Source organism: Anabrus simplex, chromosome 14 (genome assembly GCF_040414725.1).
Source record: "Anabrus simplex isolate iqAnaSimp1 chromosome 14, ASM4041472v1, whole genome shotgun sequence".
Classification (NCBI taxonomy): Eukaryota; Metazoa; Arthropoda; class Insecta; order Orthoptera; family Tettigoniidae; genus Anabrus; species Anabrus simplex.
Window position 1 is genome coordinate 76,382,998 of NC_090278.1, and position 20,178 is coordinate 76,403,175.

General features: G+C 38.6%; 1 protein-coding gene across 2 annotated transcripts in view; it reads right to left on the minus strand.

Moving 5' to 3' along the window:
* Positions 1-5,012: 5,012 nt before the first annotated feature.
* Positions 5,013-20,178, minus strand: part of RpL35A (ribosomal protein L35A) — a 34,550-nt gene continuing 19,384 nt past the window's right edge. Inside the window, exons 3-4 of one of the 2 annotated variants that reach the window (XM_067158203.2) lie at positions 11,924-12,082; positions 5,013-5,094 (exon numbers count right to left, since the gene is read on the minus strand). In XM_067158203.2, coding sequence (XP_067014304.2) covers positions 5,071-5,094; positions 11,924-12,082 — 183 coding nt within the window. In that variant the 3' untranslated portion in view covers positions 5,013-5,070. Of the gene's footprint in view, positions 5,095-11,923; positions 12,083-20,178 lie in introns of those variants that run through there. The other variant, XM_067158202.2, reaches the window with a different exon arrangement.

Here is a 20,178-nt window from a genome sequence, read left to right on the forward strand (position 1 = left end):
AAAATCTCAAGATAGTGAGTTCAAACAAGGCAGAAGTAGTCAGATTTTTGAGGGGAAAAAAAAAGAGCCATTTGACACTCCACGCCATACGATGCTGACATGTAATATATATCGTGACATTTAGTGTTCACCCGACAAAATTCATTAAAACTCTGCCATAGATGCCCAAGTGAGATTCAGTTTACTTCTACCATCTAGTAAGGCTGGAGTAAAATGGAACACCGAAACTGATGAGCAACCAACCAGATGGCATCAAACTAAAATGTCTGTACACAGTAACTGAGGCCATAGGATGATTATTATTAATTGTAAGAAAAACTGGTCACCATAAAATCTGGTCAGACAGGGAAGAACGTGCAACATTGTAAGGGAGCGAGACAAAACAGGACGGGAAACATATGTTGTCCTAAAGATATGCAAATTCCTTTGAGTCAAACTGGAGATTTAGTGAGTAACCGAACAATACAGAAACTTCCAGTAGGTACTCATTTAGGAATTGTTCTGAACTAAACCCTGCTTAAATCTAGAAACAAAAAATTATTTGCATAATTCTCAGTATTAATGATCTTCAAACACAAAGCTCTCTGCCGTATTTGTTAGCAGTGTCGCACATGTTATGTTTATATCAGCAGGTTGTGTGCATTAGAGCACAAATTGTTTCTCAGCAATGGTAAGAGAAAAGAAATCTTGCAATATATTAACTTAAATTGAATGAAATAGTGTTTGCCAAAAATTACGCCAATTGAATTGTGTCCTGTGAATTTTCTGTACTTGCCACCTCATCTGCTTTAGTGACAGACAGTAGCAGCCTACCAAAGTAAGCCATTTTGGGAATAAAAATTCCACTTCCTTACAAACCAGTTATTGTATTACACTTTTAATTAGAATCAATCATCTCCTGTACAATTTTGCAGCATTGTTAAATAAATAACTTTAATATGGTACTCTTGCTCTAATTTTGGAATTCTAGTTTAGATTTAAACGTATACACATTCCCTCTCCAAAACAATAAAACGAGTGCAGAATTGTGTATATTCAGAACATGGCCCAGAAATGTTGAAACAAAGTTATTAACCCCTTTTACTGCTAATATGTTGAATGACTAGCAGAACCCTGTGCTGAGTATTTTTTTTTAAATGTCAAAATCTATTAAATATATTAAAAGGTAACAAAAATACAAACTCTTGTAGGAATTCCAGAATATCTTTCTTTTTATTATTATTTTTGCACAAAAATTAAGGACAGAGAAAATTAGGACTGTCCATTACAGCCAAAAATACATGATCCTATAAAAAATTTTGTATTCAATCACTGATATCTGAGTACTCATCTTCCAATTCAAGAGTATTCGCAGCTTCAAGTTTGAACGCCGAAAGTACGCACTGTATGCTACTTCAAGCCATTTTTAGAATTTATTTGAATTTAACTGAAGCTGCTGACGACATATCTCTGGCATAGCAATTTAAAAGTTAATCCCAGCACTGTCAGATGTCTAAAGTTTTTAATCAGTGTTATACTGTACAACATTGCCAGCACTGCACATCAATTCACAAAACAACATTCACCATTAATTCAATTACAAGTGTCGAGAAAAAAAAGTAGATTAACCATAAGCTGGACTGCCACACCTTTGCAAGACGCTGGCAGTTAAGTGCACCATTCAGCCACCTCTAAACCTCTTTTTTTAGGGCAATGTAGCGAGTCTACACTAGGGCAGATATATACCTCCACTTGTGTAAATACCTACCGTTGGCTTTTATACAACAACAAAAATCTTGCTTGTTGCTTGTTGTTTAAAGGGGCCTAACATCGAAGGTCATCGGCCCACAACAACAACAAAAATCAAGGCCCCAGAAGGAACAAATACTTTCATGGATGAAGAATAATAATTCACATCATCTGACAAGCTGAGATTGTGCAATCTTTTTTTTGCGCATGAATTACATGAAAAGCTTGCAACGTCGCCCTTTTAGTTAAATAGATGATGACATAAGTGTCTCACTTACCTTCGTATGTTAGATTCCCTTTGCAATAAAACTTCTCACAATAGACAACGTAAAGAACTAAAGGCACGTACTGTTGGACAACAGTTTATTTTCATCAGTATTCATTATGCAGAACCAACATCGCAGTAATGCCAACGAGAATTTGAAAGCGCCTGTAAACAGTGTTTCAGATGGAAATAATAAAGTTATGAAAAGTGAATCAGTTTGAAGGCAGGTATCTTAAATATTTCATGCATGCTTTTGTGGAACAGCTATGATTGAACATCTGGCAAATTAAATCTGATTCCACAGTCAACAATGTGGACATTTATTGCAACTTGAATGGGTTAATGCAGCGACAAGGACGAACTCCACAACTTCATACATTACAGTCTACAAATAGATTGGCTCTCCTCAGCAATACCAGTTCTAAATAAATTTCTCCTCTGTTCCCGACAAGCTCACAATTTAACGCTTTATAGGGAAAGTTATTTAATAGTTTTAAAAAATATGTTTCAGGGTGTTGGCCGGCCCTGTGGTGTAGGTAGCGTGCCTGCCTCTTACCTGGAGGCCCCGGGTTAGATTCCCGGCCAAGTCAGGGATTTTTACCTGGACCCGAGGGCTGGTTCGAGGTCCACTCAGCCTACGTGATTAGAATTGAGGAGCTACCTGACAGTGAGATAGCGGCCCCGGTCTAGAAAGCCAAGAGGATACGTCGTGATGACCGCACGACAACTCGTAATCTGCAGGCCTTGGGCTGAGCAGCAGTCGCTTGGTAGGCCAATGCCCTTCAAGGGCTGAAGTGCCATGGGGTTTGGTTTGGTTGGTCTAGGGTGTTGAATGAATGCTGACGGCACAAATAAGATCATTTTAAAGGTAGAAGCACAACTTCATTCTTATGTAAGTTGCTGTTTAATTCAAACAACAGTAGAACTATAGAACATTGATGCATTGGAATGAATTACACAGAACTGCTATGAAATGGTAAGAAGCAGTCCAATCACAGAGCCACCTTGCATAATGAGGAAACATTTTTTGCTACAATTTTATATTGCGCTAACACACGCAGGTCTTCTGGTGGCGATGGGACACGAATGAGAGGGCAGCAAATGTGGCCTTAATTAGGGTAGTCTTAACATTTGTCTGGTATGAAAATGAAGAATAGTCTTCAACGTTGCCAACAGCAGGGCTTAAAGCCACTATCTCCCAAAAGCGACCCAAAGAGCATAGCCACTTCCCTAACAAACAACACTGGATTGCTTTACAAGTCGGGAGTGAGAGGAGGAATAAGAAAGGAAAGCACGTAACAGGACCAACACAATAGCAGGTGTGTGAAGAGGGATAAACAGAAATAGGAGACAGGACAAACATGAAAACACAGGACAAGGATTATCTCCACATCTTCCTACAATGTCGTGATGATGGTTGTTTTTGAATGGGCCTTAACATCTAGGTCATCGGCCCCTAATGTTACAAAATAATGAGACAAAATGTAATGACAAAAGGCCAAAACCATCCAATGACCAGAATTTAAAATGTGATGAAGGATGAATGGATAAATAGGAGTGCTGTACTAACTACATGTGTGGAATACCGCGGTACTACTCGCAAGTAAAGGCGACCCATGGTGTTCCCCCCATGATGATACTAATTACAAGTAGTCTCATGGTCCTAATTCGATCATCCCTTGGTTGCCCCTTATGACAGGCAAGAGATACCGTGGGGGTATTCTTCATCTGCGTCCCCCACCCACAGAGGGTTGTGCGCTTGGTCCGCGAGAGGTATTTTATTTTGCTCAAGTCGACCGGCAAACCAGTTAGGACCCGCCTATCCACCACCTACGACTATCGCCTCTTCCCCTGCTAAACCAGTGTAATAGATTCGTGGCGTACATAGTTGTCTTCAAATAGGCTCTCTCTACATCCATCTCTTTTTAACCCCCGACAAGCTCATTTCTGCTTCCCAGCTTCCTCAAGAGGGTGGGCATCAAACACTCCTTGAGGAGACATCTTGACAGAACTTCAGTAATCATGTGGGTAAGTGTAGGATAAGAAAGATGGATTAGTACAGGAAAAGGGAAGAAACAGAAGATAAATACAGGTGGACATGTAGGAACACAGGACAAAGAAAACACCTGTAAAAAGACACACTACTATTTGTTAGTAGCATATTTCTCCGAATTCAAGACTTTCTCTCAGAATCTCACGTGTAAATTCAAGGGCCGTCTTGCTTTCGCGACCTAACAGTAAAGAATACCAATGGCAGGTACCACGCTGCTTCTTTTCAGCCCCACATATGCACAAAACTCGTTGACAACAACCGCCTCCTCTGTGGAACGTCACTGGATCTCCGAAAATAGTGAAGGAGAATAATGCTCTATTAGCCTCTACAAAAATGTTCCTCAAATGCGCAGAATGGCATCAAAACATGAGAGCCTTTGAACTCTTAGAAAGGCCACGGATACTCAGTGGCAGAGCTATGATGAGTCTACCATATCTGAAACTTAGTAAAATGAAGTTTTATAGACAGCAGGAATATTTTCATGATGGATCGTTGTATTGTAAAGATACGTGGAACAGGCATTGCGGGCAAATCTTAAACAGGTTCTCTTCAATATTATGATGCCAATTTTAAGTTAAGAGTTATTAAACTGGCAAAGATAAAGAATAACTGTGCAGCCGCAAAAAAAAAAAAAAAAAAACCCACAACCGGCATAACTAAAATCGAGGTTCAGCGTTTCCATGAAGACAAAGGATAATCTAGGTATGCGCACTTTTTAAGCCTGAAGGAAAAAGTGGGGGTTGTCTTGGAATGTTATAGTGTTATAACTAGTGTTTGACAAACTGAAAAGCTTTAAAAGGACGATGAACATTTGACAATCTTTATGCAAGAAAACATTCAAACCTTACAGACTGTGCCGTGTCTAAACCTGATCTCTCGTCTTTCTAACTGCCAAATGTTTAAGTTGGAGAGCGAAGTCCAGTTGTAACAAAAAGAGGAATGGAATACACAAAAGATACACAAATGGACACTGTCAACTGGTTTTTTATTTAAAGTTTATATTGTACAACAGTCTCTTTCGCCATTAAATTCGAGAAGGATACAACATCTGAAAAGAAAACAAAATGACATTAGCGAATATTGTATCAATGATTAAAAAAACAGAAAAAGATAATGTTGAATACACATTAATGTGTATTCAACATTATAATTTAGACAAATTATCAACTAAGTGCTAATTTTGAAAATGATAATAGCAGCAGTGCATGGAATTCTACATTCAGGCAGGTTCAGGAAACTTAATGCCACACATTCTTCACATGTTAATTGGCAGTAAAAGAAGTGCATTGACTCAGCAGCTAGGATATTCACCAACAAAATCAATAAGTTCTGACATTACATAGTCCTTCAGAGTTCAGAACATAAAACTGAAGAAGACAGTTACATTCCTCTTCTTCCTACCCATCCTTAAGACAATATTTTGTATCTCCCTCCTCCTAAGACAGCCAGCTAGACCTCAGCTACTGCCTTTGGCTTCGGGGAGATATTGCATTAATTTAGCACTTTTTAGAACCAGAGAGTCAATAAAAATTATACTTCTGGTAAAATCAAAGTGCATAAACACAATCAGTGCAATAAAAAAAAAAAAAAAAAAAAAAAAAAATTAAACGATGGAAGTATACTGGGTCTGTCAATGTTGACTACTGTAGTGTTAGCAGTGCTTTCAACCCTCGAACCAGTAGATGACGATAGATCGGCAGGTGTGCGCCTATCTCAACCGCGCTGACGATAGATTGTCAGGTCTACTTTAGCAGTAACAGGTAGAAGACATTATGAATATTTACGTTAGATGGTAGCATTCATCAGGCATGTTTTCTCCTTGGAATGTTTTGGTGTTCAATAAATCCACTTATGTGTGATATCTTTGAAAACAAAAGAAGGTCGCAATTCGTACAGCTCTGAAACACGTGTTGATTTTGTTGTGACTTGCATTCAATGTTTACTGTGTGTTATGCACACACGATTGCTACGTTTTCGGATTTATATGATGAAGATATTTTAATAGAATTAAGTGCATATGTAAATTAAAGGCCTACTGCAGCATAACGGATAAGTGTTGTGCCATCTGAGGTAGGTTATGAACACCCACCGGTTAAAGCTCTATTAAGTAACATTATTTATTGAATAATTCTTGAAGTATTAACACTATTCACTTAAAATTTGCATGCCTATCAGAATTAATTTCTCTACAAAATGTGTATTTTAAAAAATTACAGAAAGACTGATTAGTTACTTATGTTTGATGTATAAGTAAAAAAAAATTGATTTTTTTGAGGGGGCATTTAAAGGGGCAGAAAATTTAAAACATTACATTGAGAGTACATAGAAACCACTTTTCAAATAGTCCAGTTCATGCTGAATGTTTCGGTGTATTATATGTGCATACGCTGTGAATAATACATCTGTAAGAGTGACATACATCAGGGACTGCAAATGTGTGGTGCACACCTACCAGTTAGAGGTACAGTAGAACCTCGATAATTCGAAATCGGTTAATGCAAAATCCTGCCTAATTCGAAGAGCTCTCGTTCCCGGAAACATGAGATACAGTTTTGCATGTTATTTCAATTGTTTAATTCGAAATACGGATAATTCGTAACCGAAATTCAGACTTAATTCGAAACTGCCTTTACATTTTAAAACAATAGTATGTTACAGAGTAATTTCAACTCGAAATTTATCCACTCCGCATCATAATAAAACACACTTTCCGGAACGTGGAGGGGTAGCTTTCCGCACTTATACTCACTTCGGTGGGTCTACGGTGTGCTTCATGATTGCTAAGTTGAATGAAATCTGAATTCTTTTGTATTCAACCTTTTAAGGAACGCCGTAATATCATGCAACAGGCAGTGTGTGGGGAAAAAGGAATCTGCGAACACTGGCGATACCGACAGTTGACGAAAAAACGTGGCTCATATAATAAATTCGTAGGCACCGAACAATATTGTCATTGCCGGTGAAACTGCATTGCTTTATTTTAATGCAAGCCCAAACGGTCTTATGGTTTTAAAGAAGAAATTGCCAGATGGGAAATCGTACAAGTGTGAGGTATGGGGGTCATAGTAGTGCGTTGCAATGCACATAGAAGAGAGATACTTTATCCCCTCGTCATATGAAAGTTCGATAAGCCACAATGTTTTAAGAGCGTCGAGCACTTTCCATACCAGTACAAAGCATCTATAATAAAAATGCAAACAGTACAGAAATCCAAAAAATAATGCATTTGCACAGGGGAACCAGCATAATTTATCTTCGTCTTTGAATTGTGCGATTTTTTTTCTTTCATTGCATGAGGTTATGTTTACCAGTGATTAATCCAAGTGCATTATTTGACCATTATAAATGCACCTTGTTGGATACATTTCGGAAATAGTTTTTTCCATGGCATTTGGAAGGTTTAAACTGTGAAATGAGGTGATTGCATGTATTAATGGATCTTAAAATTAACATAAGATTGACAACATTAAACAATCTTATGTTAATTTTAAGGACACTTCCTCTTAAGCATTACTTTGTCAATTTTATATATTTTTCATCTAAACAGTGTTATGTGGCTGAAGATGTTGATAAAATACGAAACATGTACCACTTTTAACCATTAAATTGCCTTAAGCAATCATTGTATCGACTAGGTGGAAAATAATAAATACTTAATTGTGAATCTATTGAAGTGCGATACGGACCATGAAACTGATGTTATGTAACAGATAGGTCTTACGGCGACGATGGGATAGGAAATGGCTAGGAGTGGGAAGGAAGTGGCCGTGGCCTTAAGGTACAGTCCCGGCATTTGCCTGGTGTGAAAATGGGAAACCACAGAAAACCACCTTCAGGACTGCCGATAGTGAGGTTCAAACCTACTATCTCCCGAATACTGGATACTGGCCACACTTAAGCAACTGCAGCTATCAAGCTCGGTTCTCAAATTTTTAATTTCTCAAAATAACTTATCGATAGAAAACAAACTTTGTATGTTGTATTATACTGATACTGACATAAAATGATCAAGATTCTAAGATGAAAGGATGAAAATTTGAGATTTTACAACTACGTTCCTTGGAAGGTATATCTAAAAGGTTTGATTGATGTCGTGTGGCCTCTGGAGAGGTCTGGTGCGTGATTATGATGAGGCAAGGAGCGGGCGAAACTGTCAGGATATAGCCTACTTCTGTCAAATTACATCAAGGGATCTGCTAAAGGCTTTATGCCTACACCTGACAAATAAATCAATATTCATAGTGCCCCTCACTTCATACGAACACAGCAAAGCGGTTTGGAAATGAACCAAGGCTTTAGGAATGTTTTTTAGTGATTAGAAATTGTATACCAATACCTATCTTACACTGCCGGCCAATGATATAGTAATCCCCCCCCCCAAATATGTGACTAACCGTAACGTTATGAATCGACGCCTTAATGATCATGGTCGCTGGGGTTTGTTTTGTAACCAAGCGATATCACATATGTTAATATAGGAATTTGAAGGGCATTAAAAAAAAAACACATGTTACAACAAGGTTCCTGTATGGTGTATAATGTCTTGAAAGAAGTAGCAGCAATAATGAGTAGGAGGTATCCTATGTTGACAAACGGCTACTGGTGTATTCCAAGCTCATTAGGCTTTTTTCTTCGGTGCATAATTACCAGCTTTTGGCCCAGAAAAGCATTGAGCCCAGCAGCTTAATTGGGAACATGCATCATTTTCAAAAATATTTTTTTTGAAAAGTACACCAATGAAATAGTACGTAAACGTATTACATTGTGGTATGTTGCCTTGTTTTCTACCATTAAAAAAATATTTAATAGTGCCTTTCCGCAAGGCGAGTGAAACGGCCTCTGACGTAAGCGGCGCACTGTGACGTCACGATCCAGTACCAGCCGTTGTGCATCAGCCGTTGCTAAAAGCCGATTGTTTATTATTCATGATCGCGAATAACTTCGAAATGACAGAAGAAACGTTCAAAACAGCACAGTCAGACAATCTATCATGTGTAGATGTAATCATTCTTGAAAAATGTGACTTTTGTGGCCGCAGAAATTTGCGGATAACAAGCAAGTTTGTAAGTGGCGTCTTTTATATACGTGCAATGTACTGTAACCCACAGTATTAGGATAACAACGAACCTGGATAGAAATCACATCACTTTCAACATTTCCTTCTAGACTGATTCCCCTATTAAAGAATAACATTACATTTTCGGGCTTTCAGCATTAGTAAAGTAAGAAATCGGATTTCAGCACTAACATAAACATATAGGTAGCATTATAGTACTAGTCCGCTTCTGTGGTGTAGTGGTTAATGTGTGCCACTCCCGGAGGCCCGGTTTCGATTCCCGGCTCTGCCATGAAAGTTGAAAACAAATAGTACAAGGGCTGGAACGGGCTCTACTCAGCCTCGGGAGGTCAACTGAATAGAACGGTTTCGAATCCCACCTCAGCCATCCTCGAAGTGGTTTTTCGTATTTTCCTACTTCTCCTCCAGGCACCTAAGGCCACGGCCGTTTCCTTCCCTCTTCCTTGTCTATCCCTTCCGATCCTCCAACAAGGCCCCTGTTGAGCATAATAGGTGAGGCCGCCTGGGCGAGGTAATGGCCCTCCTCATCAGTTTCATCACCATACTCAAAGTCACACGTTCCAGGACACTGCCCTTGAAGTGGTAGATGTGAAATCCCTCGCTGAGTCCGAGAGAAAACCAACCCTGAAGGATAAACTGATTAAGAAAGAAAGAAAGAAAGAAGGAAAGAAAGAAAGATCATAGTACTATAGGGCTATAATCTATCACTCCCCCCCCAAAAAATATTTATGGTTGGGACAACTGGCCTACGCACTTCCGGGGCCCATGAAAGAGAATTAAATATCTTTGTGGAGGGAAAAAATTAAACATGATAAAGATAAATATGACTTCATCTAGTTTTCACCCCAACTTGGCAGGTTCGATCCTGGTTCAGTCCGGTGGTAGTTGAAGGTGCTCAAATACGTCAGCCTCGTGTCGGTAGATTTACTGGCACGTAAAAGAACTCCTGCAGGACTAAATTCCTGCACATCGGCGTCTCCCAAAAATCGTAGAAGTAATTAGCGGGGCGTGAAGACAATAACATTAATTACATTTGGCTTTTAACAAGCTGAGCATATCAGGAAAGAAAAGTGTCCTCGTGACATTTTAGTCACTCAATACAGGAATGTCTTTGGGTGCTGTGACTTTTACTTTTTTTTTCCTTCTTTTTTTTTGCTGTTTGCTTTACGTCACACCGTCACATATAGGTCTTATGGCGACGATGGGATAGGAAAGGCCTAGGAATGGGAACAAAGCGGCCGTGGCCTTAGGTACAGCCTCAGCATTTGCCTGGTGTGAAAATGGGAAACCACGGAAAACCATCTTCAGGGCTGCCGGCAGTGGGGTTCAAAACCCACTATCTCCCGGATGCGAGCTCACAGCTGCGCGCTCCTAACCGCACGGCCAACTCGCGCGGTATTTTTACCCTTCGGTTTATTGACTTGGCTTGTATAACCTAAAACTTTGGCTAAGTAGGATAATATTTTAAACACCTACATCACTATTTTCACCTGTGTGCAATTATGTTATTTATTTCATTAATATTATGATAATTATTATAATTGAGCATTGTTAACTTATAAGACCCCAACAGACAATCATTGGTTTTGTGTAGAGTTATACATTTGTTAAATTCACGTTGTTTCCTTTCATGATTTACACGCCTATTCTTTGTTACATTATAGAGTATTTAGATATAGCCTAAATTTCGTTACCAATTAAGCTCTTCAATAAAGACATACATAACTGTCCCATGCCAAGATATATTGGTAGAATTAGAGCTGTCAAAATGGTTCATAACCCCTTTCATTTATTATCTTGACATGGATCACCCAAAACATAGGTTAGGTTTGGAGAATACTTTAATAATCAGCATTATTTAATGCACTGTTTATTACTTTCATATTCCAAGATGTAATTGAAGCATTTAAATAAAGCATCATACATTAAAATTTAAAGTTTTACCACTAGAACAGCTGACATGGAAAAGTGAATAGAAAATTCAAACAAATTCATCTTACGTTAAAATCTTCAAAAAAATAAACTGTAGACTTTTTCCGATATATCACCAGCATTTCTCCGGCTCGCCAAAATCCATTTCTCCCTAGTTTTAGCGTCTTTGGGACATTTATAAACAATTTGTTTGGTATGGTATGCGATGTGCTATTGCAGATCGGAACTCTACACCATTTATAAGTTTTCTGCCTCACTGTCTGCGCAGGATTCATTTTAAGTCTAAAATATACCACTCAGATTATTATCCAATGTATAGACCTCGAATTTAACCATACCAGACACTAACATAAAGTAGAAATACGCGAAGTGTATCCTGCTTCTCACAGCACACTATGTGTTATTTCGTCTGCTAATTCAGTCAACCAGTACGATGACGTCAGACCAATGAGATCGCGTACTTGCGTGACGTGACATATTCGTAGATTTTTATCATGTTTGGAGTTATTATTTGTACATTCTGATCACATTTTTGAATTCTGCATGAAATTTTGAATCAGATTAGCATATTTTTAATTAAAACCCCGGATCATGCATGTTCCCTATTGCCACATCTCTCCAAGTCGGCAGCAACAAAGGTAATGAGACATTAAAATGTTAACTGAAATGTAACTATTTTACACAGTGCATGCAATTATTAAACAAAAGAAATATCATAAATTGAATTAAATGCAAATTTAACTACCTCCGATAAAAAAAAAAAACCTCTACACTAATATAGCAACCCAATTTTTAACTACAAATCTACTCCCTCCTTCCATCAAGAAAGTAAACTGTATTCAAGTATGGTATAGAATAAAGCACATACAATTCTGATGCGGTGTCCCATGGCTTTGGATGGTAGGTTCCGCCGGAATTTCGCCCTGACAGATCCAGAACATCCATGAGGTCTAGTAACCTTACCCCAGATAGCACGAACTTTGGTCTTCCGGTGGGACTTGCCGGGGACTGGGGTCTTGTTCTTTGCCTGCAAATGACCAACAACACTGCAACATCTGATGTGTAAAATGAGATTCAAAACAATTACACCAATAGGTCAAAGAACCTGAAAATTAGAAAGGCTTGAAAATATGATAGACTAACTTACATTACCATAAATGGAACCTGGGGACATGGATAACTTACAGCAAAAGATTTTCCTTATTCCTGTACTGCTAATGCACAGTACTGAAAAAGGACTCGAGATATACCTTGCTCTAATAAAAAAGTAATAGAGAAAAAACAAATTTACAAATACAAATTTCAAACATGGAAATCTAAGAATAAGGATAGAAAAGACAAAGGGATAGCACAATCACATGTCAGTTTGGAATTTTTTTGCTATTTGTTTTACGTCGCACCGACACAGATAAGTCTTATGGCGACAATGGAATAGGAAAGAACTAGGAATGGGAAGAAAGCGGCCGTGGCCTTAATTAAGGTATAGCCCCAGCATTTGCCTGCTGTGAAAATGGAAAACCACGGAAAACCATCTTCAGGGCTGCCGATAGTGGAGTGGAGTTTGAACCCACTATCTCCCGGATGCAAGCTCACAGCTGCACGCTCCTAACCGCACGGCCAACTCGCCCAGTAGTTTGGGATGTAGGAACAGAGGAGATTCAACAGTGTCCCTCTACTATGGGCGTTAGATGAAAAGTCGCGTGCATGCCGGGTAAGCATGGCTGCTGCGCATGCGCCAGTCTCAAGGCTTGACAAAAAACATTGGTTCCATCCGTAGCGGCTCTTGTGAACTAAGATGCTGCTATGAAGTTTCAAACTGGTAGTGCAACTGCGATTTAGTTACACATTTACTGTATCGAACGACCTGCATAAGCAGAAAAGTATCAGGAAGAAGAAGACCGCACAATGAACAGTTTAATAATGAACACACACTGTTTATCATGACAAATGTTTGTAGTGTAGTATCTGTTAATCGTGCCACACCTACAAGCATATGATGTATATAACTTGTATAAATCAGAATTGTAAGAAAGATGGGTGCAAGTGCAGTTGAAGGCGAGTGAGTGTGTATGCGTGCACGTGTGGAAGTGGTTGTGAAAGAGACTATAAATGGCTGGGTCGTCTTACTCTAATATGTATAGAATAAATCAAGATAATTATTATACCAAGAGTACCGTGTTTGGAGTGTAAATATGTAAAATTAAATTGTCTACAAATATGTAAATATTCAGTAAAATGTATACAAATGTGGAGATGGAGGCACTTCCGTGTATGTGGGGCTTGCGCTTTCTCCATCTACCACCCCTACATTGTTACATGTACAATTTTCCAGAATATGGTGGGCTAGATTCCATCCTGCCTGTCTCAAATGGTTAACCACTTCCAGTATGTTATGTTGTCACAATCCTTACAAAAATGAGGGAATCCTGCTCAAATATTGTCGCAATATCTTAACTGGTATTACTCAAGGAATACAGAGTTCAGTACTGTATAACTGTCGTGTTTTTTATTTTACAGAACACTAGCTGCTGTAACCATCATTGACAGGACAAACCCTTCGAAAGTGTACGACTATATTTTTGTCAATCCTCCATGAATTTCCCGAGATTCTGGGGCACGAGGGTGGGCATGACTCTCTTGGGTAGCGAATTCATGCGACATACTCACTTCCCGGCTATCTGGTACTTTGCTGTTCCATCCTTTTTACATTATTGCTGCACATATCTCCTCTTTCCAAATAAAAAAATTACCAGGTTAATATAAAAAAAGTACAGACATATGTAAAAATCCAAACCAACTTTCTTTTCCCCTGCGGGTGGTATATCCACGGTATCCCTTGTCTGTCGTAAGAAACAACTAGAAAGGAGGACTGGAGGATTCTCTATGTGGGAGCAGAAAACTGCAACCATGGGGTCTCTAGCCCAAACTTTTGCATTGCTTTCACTTATGCCAAGCTCCTCACGTTCATTCCTATCCAACATGCTGGTCAATTCTTGTTCCCTCTCGACCCCGACAGTACTAGGTTCGCAAGATCTAGGGAGTAATTTTCATGTCCTTTGCGGCTCTTCTGTTTAGTTTCCCAATAACTTCCTTCTTCAGAGGACTGGATCTCCCATTTCTAATTAATGTTAACAGAGAATGGGTGCCCAATTGAACTTCCTCTAACTATAATCCGGAAGGGATCGAACTAATCACTCTTCAACATTAGGAAACCCCATTCCTCAACATTAAGAAATGCGTAAACATGTAAAACACACAGAGATGGAAGCAAAAAGAACATGAGACACAGACCGGCTAATAGAGGATAACAATGAATGGACGATGATAAACTCAAATGATCCCGGCAGTGATTACGCCGCTATGGACGGGATTGAGTACCCAACCTATTACTGTTCCAGCAACCAAATTGGTGAGTACATTTATCTTCATAATTGTGTATATCAAATACTTTCTTGATTCATTCTGGTAATTGTTTTATTTGAACAATGTTTTTATGCGTGTAGTACTGGAACACACACACGGCCAGTGTTGTGAACTCCCAATTTATTTGAGATGGAGTATAGTATTCTGAACGACGCTGAGACGTTGCCTGTACGGCCTACTCATAACTGTAGCGGGGTAACGAACCAGACCATAGTTTGTAGTATTGCTGTGAAAAATCTTGTAAGAGATAGCATTGCTGTGACAGATTCATGCATAGTAATCCTGTACGAGGAACCTGAGAATTTTATGATGGAAGTTCTCATGGATCTAATTGTTTGAGCAGACATCAAAAGCCATGGTAAACAATGAAGTTATACGTCCGGAATTTCAAGGTGGAAGATCCTAGCGAGAGTTGGTCCCCAGGAACAATTTACGGATTAACTCTAAGTCGAAACTGAAAAGACTGTTTCATAGTTGCAGAAGAAAGAACTGTTTAATTGGTTGCATATCCAACCCGTCGATTGCATTATTTCGGCAGCTAGGGTATACACTAAATTTCATAAAATCGATATGTACCAACATCTTGGATAAGGAAACAAGAGGGCTAGGCTGCAGGTAAAGTAGACACTCAGTTCATAAGAGTCCATGGTTACAAATAAAGGGATAAAGAGGGTAAGTTACAAAATACTGCCTGAAGAGGAAAAGAAATGTATCTCCCTCCTCCTAAGACAGCCAGCTAGATCTAAGCTACTGACTTTGGCTTCGGGGAGAAAATACATTAATTTAGCACTTTTAAGAACCAGAGAGTTAATGAGAATTATACCTCCGGTAAAATCTAAGTGCACACACACAAACCATCAGGCCAATAAAAATAAAAAAGGACACCATTTCAAAACAATGAAGTTTATTGGCCCAGTCAATGTTCCCGTCTAGTGGTAGTAATTCTTTCAAAAACCAAGCTATATGGAAAATAGAGATATGGCTATATTTTTGAAACCAATTAACTTCATAAGATAAACCGGCCAGATCTATAAACATTTTTACCAATTAGAATATGGAAAAAATTCTCTAAATTAAGAGTGCTCATTTATATCAGCCATTCCACAAAATGATCCTGCCTCATGTTGAATAGTATCAAGTTTTTACTGGTTCAAAAAGTGGTAACACTCGCAGCAAGAATTGTTTTCAGATGGAGCTATATTCAATCATATCAAAGCATCAAAATGACAAATGCCCTATTCATCCGCATAATTTTTGCATCTTTAATTTTGAAATGAAAAATTGGGGAAAAATTAAAATTTGTTTACTTTTTTGCTATGATTATCCTGTAGTTTCTCAATGTGTTTTTCTATTTATTTTTTGTGAAATGTGCAGTCGTGAAAATAATACATGTTTCAATGGTCGATCATCAGTTTGCAGGTGATGACTGACCAAAATCAGGCCAGTATCCAGGAACTGTAAAAGAACTACTAAAATATGCAAGCAGGTTGAGAAACAACAGCTATTCAGCTTCACACAAAGTGCTATATTCAAAGGTGCTGGAGAACAAAAAGAAAAGCAATACCAGAACATTTCTCTTTGACGGTGGACACCCCTACGCCTGCGAATGCCGAAGGTCCATACAAAAAAAGTGGAATCCCACCAGTATTTTGATTTAAAATAAAATGTACATCCTTTCCCCCCACCCCTTTTGATGTTCAAAATTGCTAACATACAGGAAAATTGCATCAGTAAATACAGTACAATGCTTCTATTTGTGTAAGTTCCAAGTGAGAGAGAGATTTACTTCCTCACTTTTGGAGACACTGGAAATTTTGCAAATCTACAAACACCAAATAGGAGTATTTGATGTTCAAACATCACCACGCAGAATCAGGATCAAACCTGCCAGGTTAAGCTCAGAAAGACAGTGCTACACTATCTTGAGCCACTCACGCTGGTTTTTAGACTAAATCTACAGCGCGCGCGTACACACACACACACACATTCACCAGCCTTGAAATTCTGTCATTGCCAGAGTGGCCCTTGTCGTTCAGTTGTATCAAAACTATTTGTTATGTTTGTTTTGTTCATGTGTGGTGCTTTGTTTTACTGTGCAGTATGGCAGACAACATTAAGTCACTGAACAATTAGACAAGAGAGTGACTGGTAAGCAGTTAGATAAATTGTATAGCATGGAAACAACAATTTCAGACAAAAAATAGGTCTTCAATTTTAAACTTTGTAGAGTGAAGATAGAGGAGTTTGTCTAACTGGGTTCAGACGATGAAACAGCATTCTTGGTTGCCAGCATTTTCGCCTCAGAGTGCCAAGAACGAGGTAGCTAGAAAATGGATATTTTCCAGTAACTGACCGATTATACCAGAATTATGAATTTACTCATTCAGTACAAATATTTGAAGTTGCCTATAAGAACTGAAATCTATATATTCTGATGGCCCAGCAGGCAACAATTTTTGTAAGAGACTTAAGTCGCTCATAGTGCACTGGTACCTACTGCGGCTCTAAGTGGCCTGTGCAGTGGCCTCCACTACATGCACTAGCCGTGAGTCTTGCTAGGTGTGCTAGTTACCTAATGATAAGCCCAAATTGGCGCAGCAGTCTGTTCCTATAAATTGGCGATCTCTCGCACTTTAAATATCGATTACACAATAGAAAGTGAATATGAAGCGTTTTGGTTCGAGACTGTCTTTCAGCCACATTGACAGCAGATAGTATGGCACAATGAAGAAAAATCAGATTATGAATGATGGGTGTTAACCATACGAGCATCAATAATGGGAATCATTACCTATCAGAATATTAACTAATGTGCGACTGATAGGCTACCAAGATATCAGCAGAATGAGGAACATAACTGAAAGTGTTAAAATTCTTCATTAATATTTGCATATTAAAAATATTTTTAAACAGGTCTATAGCTCAGAAGCCAGGCCTGATGGTCTGCAGTTTACGAGGTTATAATTATAATTATTATTAGAGCCCGGATTTCCATGCAAATGCAAGTTTTTAAATAAACTGGCTACAATTCACAAACTTTGCAAATATTTGTTTAATACCTTAATGATTCCAAATAACCGTTCTTTTTCCCTGCATGTTTGCATGTTTTGGCCTTTTTAGTAGAAAAGGCATGCATAATTCAAATTATGAAGATTTTGGATTTAATAGCGACTATTTGGACATCTATATTGAATAGTATGACTTTTCTTCAGACTTTGGTGCATATATAATATTAATTTGCATGATAGTGACTTTTATGAATGTTGGTTTGCTAAATTTGGGACGTTTTTTCCACGTTGTACAGTATATGTTATTAAGAGACAGCACCCTCCCTACCTGACATCCGAAGTTAGTACATGCTGTAGAGATCCTATAAACCAATTAACCAAGCACTTTCTTATCTGCTGCTTGAGTAAACACTGACGTAAGCCGGATGGCCCCACATAAATCTCTGTAATTCTCAGGAATAACGGGTACCAGTTATAAACTGAACCAGAAATTGTGCATTACTAATGACTGCTAGTTTTTCTTCTGTCAGACTTATCGCACTTCTGTGACGGTTACTAAGCTAGCAGCTTAAAAACCTTGGTTTTGCACTAACCCTTCCATTGTTAGCCGGGAATTTCCTACCAAGAGCTCTCACTCGTCACACGCCTTTGTTATCGCAGCTTCAATCTTTAACTCCTATGCACCCGTAAGCGGACTGATATGCACTCGAGCGGCTAGGCCTGGACTCCACAAGCAGCCTGATAAGCAGGGGCGTAAGGTCGCATACTGAAGGTGTTTGTGACATCTGTTGGCTTTTTCCGGAAACATTAATTGAAATCTGTTCTTGGTGTCTCAAAGTGTCACCAGAGTGCTCTAGTATACTTCTTTGGCAAAGAGAATTGATTAAAATATTGATAGAGAAATCTGTATTCTGTTGTTGACAAGATGGCTGAGTTGCTTGCTCGTGCGATATGCTCAGTAATAGCGAAATTCAAAGCATACTTAATGTTTTAGGCTGTGATTTCAGCACCGATAATGAGGAAGAAGTTAGTGATCCTGTGCATGAATGAACACGAAATGTATCACCACAGATGTTTTGCGTAGTAGTATCGTATGACATGGAATGCCGAATGAACTTTCTCGCGCCCCTCATCAGATTACGACTGCCAGATTTGAACCTACGATCTTGGTACCTGGATGTGAACACTTTACCACTGATTCTCAGACTGAATCTTAAATAATAATAATAATAATAATAATAATAATAACAACAACAACAACAATACACCGAGCGAGATATACGGCTGGAAGTCCGTATTTGGGAGATAGCGAATGATGAGATTCAAACCTGTCTCGTGATTGGTTTCCCATTAGTTCCTCATTTCAAAATCAAGCAAATGTTAGGCTTGTGTCGTATAATTAAGGCCATAGCACACACTAAAGAACTTCCGAGGTAAGATAATGAAAAATTTTTCAAAGGGATTTTTATGTGTTTTATTTCTGTATTGTTCTGTTTTTTGTCATGAGCAATAGCGTGGAATTTCTCACTAATATAAAACAGGTCTCGTGATAATACGCACAGTCGATCACCCACTATACTGCTTTAACCAAAAGCCTGCAACACCAAGGTTGCATACTAAAAAGTTAATAGGTGGAAAATCCAAGTTTTATTATTCTCCTTTTAATAGACTCTCAACACGGAAAAAGAAAAAATGAGGATAGTCTCTCGCAATACTAAAAAGTAGGCGGATTCCTAGCAATGTCAGAGCAAAGGACGGGAGAGTGCACACGGGTTAATTGAAGACCGCACGGAGTAGTAGCTGCGGCAGCTAGAGTTAAGCTGAACAAAATGACCCGTTCAAATCCTCATTTTGACAGGGCAAGTTGGCTGTGCGGTTAGGGATGCGCAGCTGTGAGCTTGCACCCGGGAGATAGTGGGTTCGAACTCCACTGTCGGCAGCCCTGAAAATGGTTTTCCATTTTCACACCAGGCATCAAGACAATTTGGAGAAATTAGTTTCTGTACGAGGTTTTAAAAGGAACTGAATGCATGCATATTTTGAGATTTGATAGTGCATGGAAATTTGGCCTCTAATTATTATTACTGTATTCTCTTTGACTTATGGTCTTATTCACTAGGAATTCCAGAAGCATGTGTCATTCACAGAGATCCATGTTTCTTGTTTATGTACTGTATAGGTGTATCTATGTACAACATTTTCTGCCATACGTTAAACAATAACTGGGGATTTACAGTATGTAAGTATAGTAATGATGTTATTAGCCTTGATAAAATATTCCTTCAATGATAGAGGTAAACACTAGCTCTTAATGCCACTCTACAAAAGATAAACCAAGTAAAACATGAAGATCTAACTGTGCTGATACGATTTCCCAATAAAACTTCTAAACATACTTGCAACAAGACATGGCTAATAGTATTTCAGAGGGAATAACACAAAAGCTACAAGATAGTGAGAATGCCTTACCAGCCAAGTTTGTAATTAATATTCCAGATTTCCAGCTATCATAAAATATACCATTTCAACAAAATTAAGTGGCACAATCTTATATTAATCAAAGAATGAGGATCTGATAGAGTGTGCAACCTATGCTGATTAACTTAACAGAACTCCAAGCGATATTCTGGGGAGTCCTGAGGACCATTCCAAATGAACAAACGTTTTTTAAAGAAAAAAGTAAGCCTCCCCC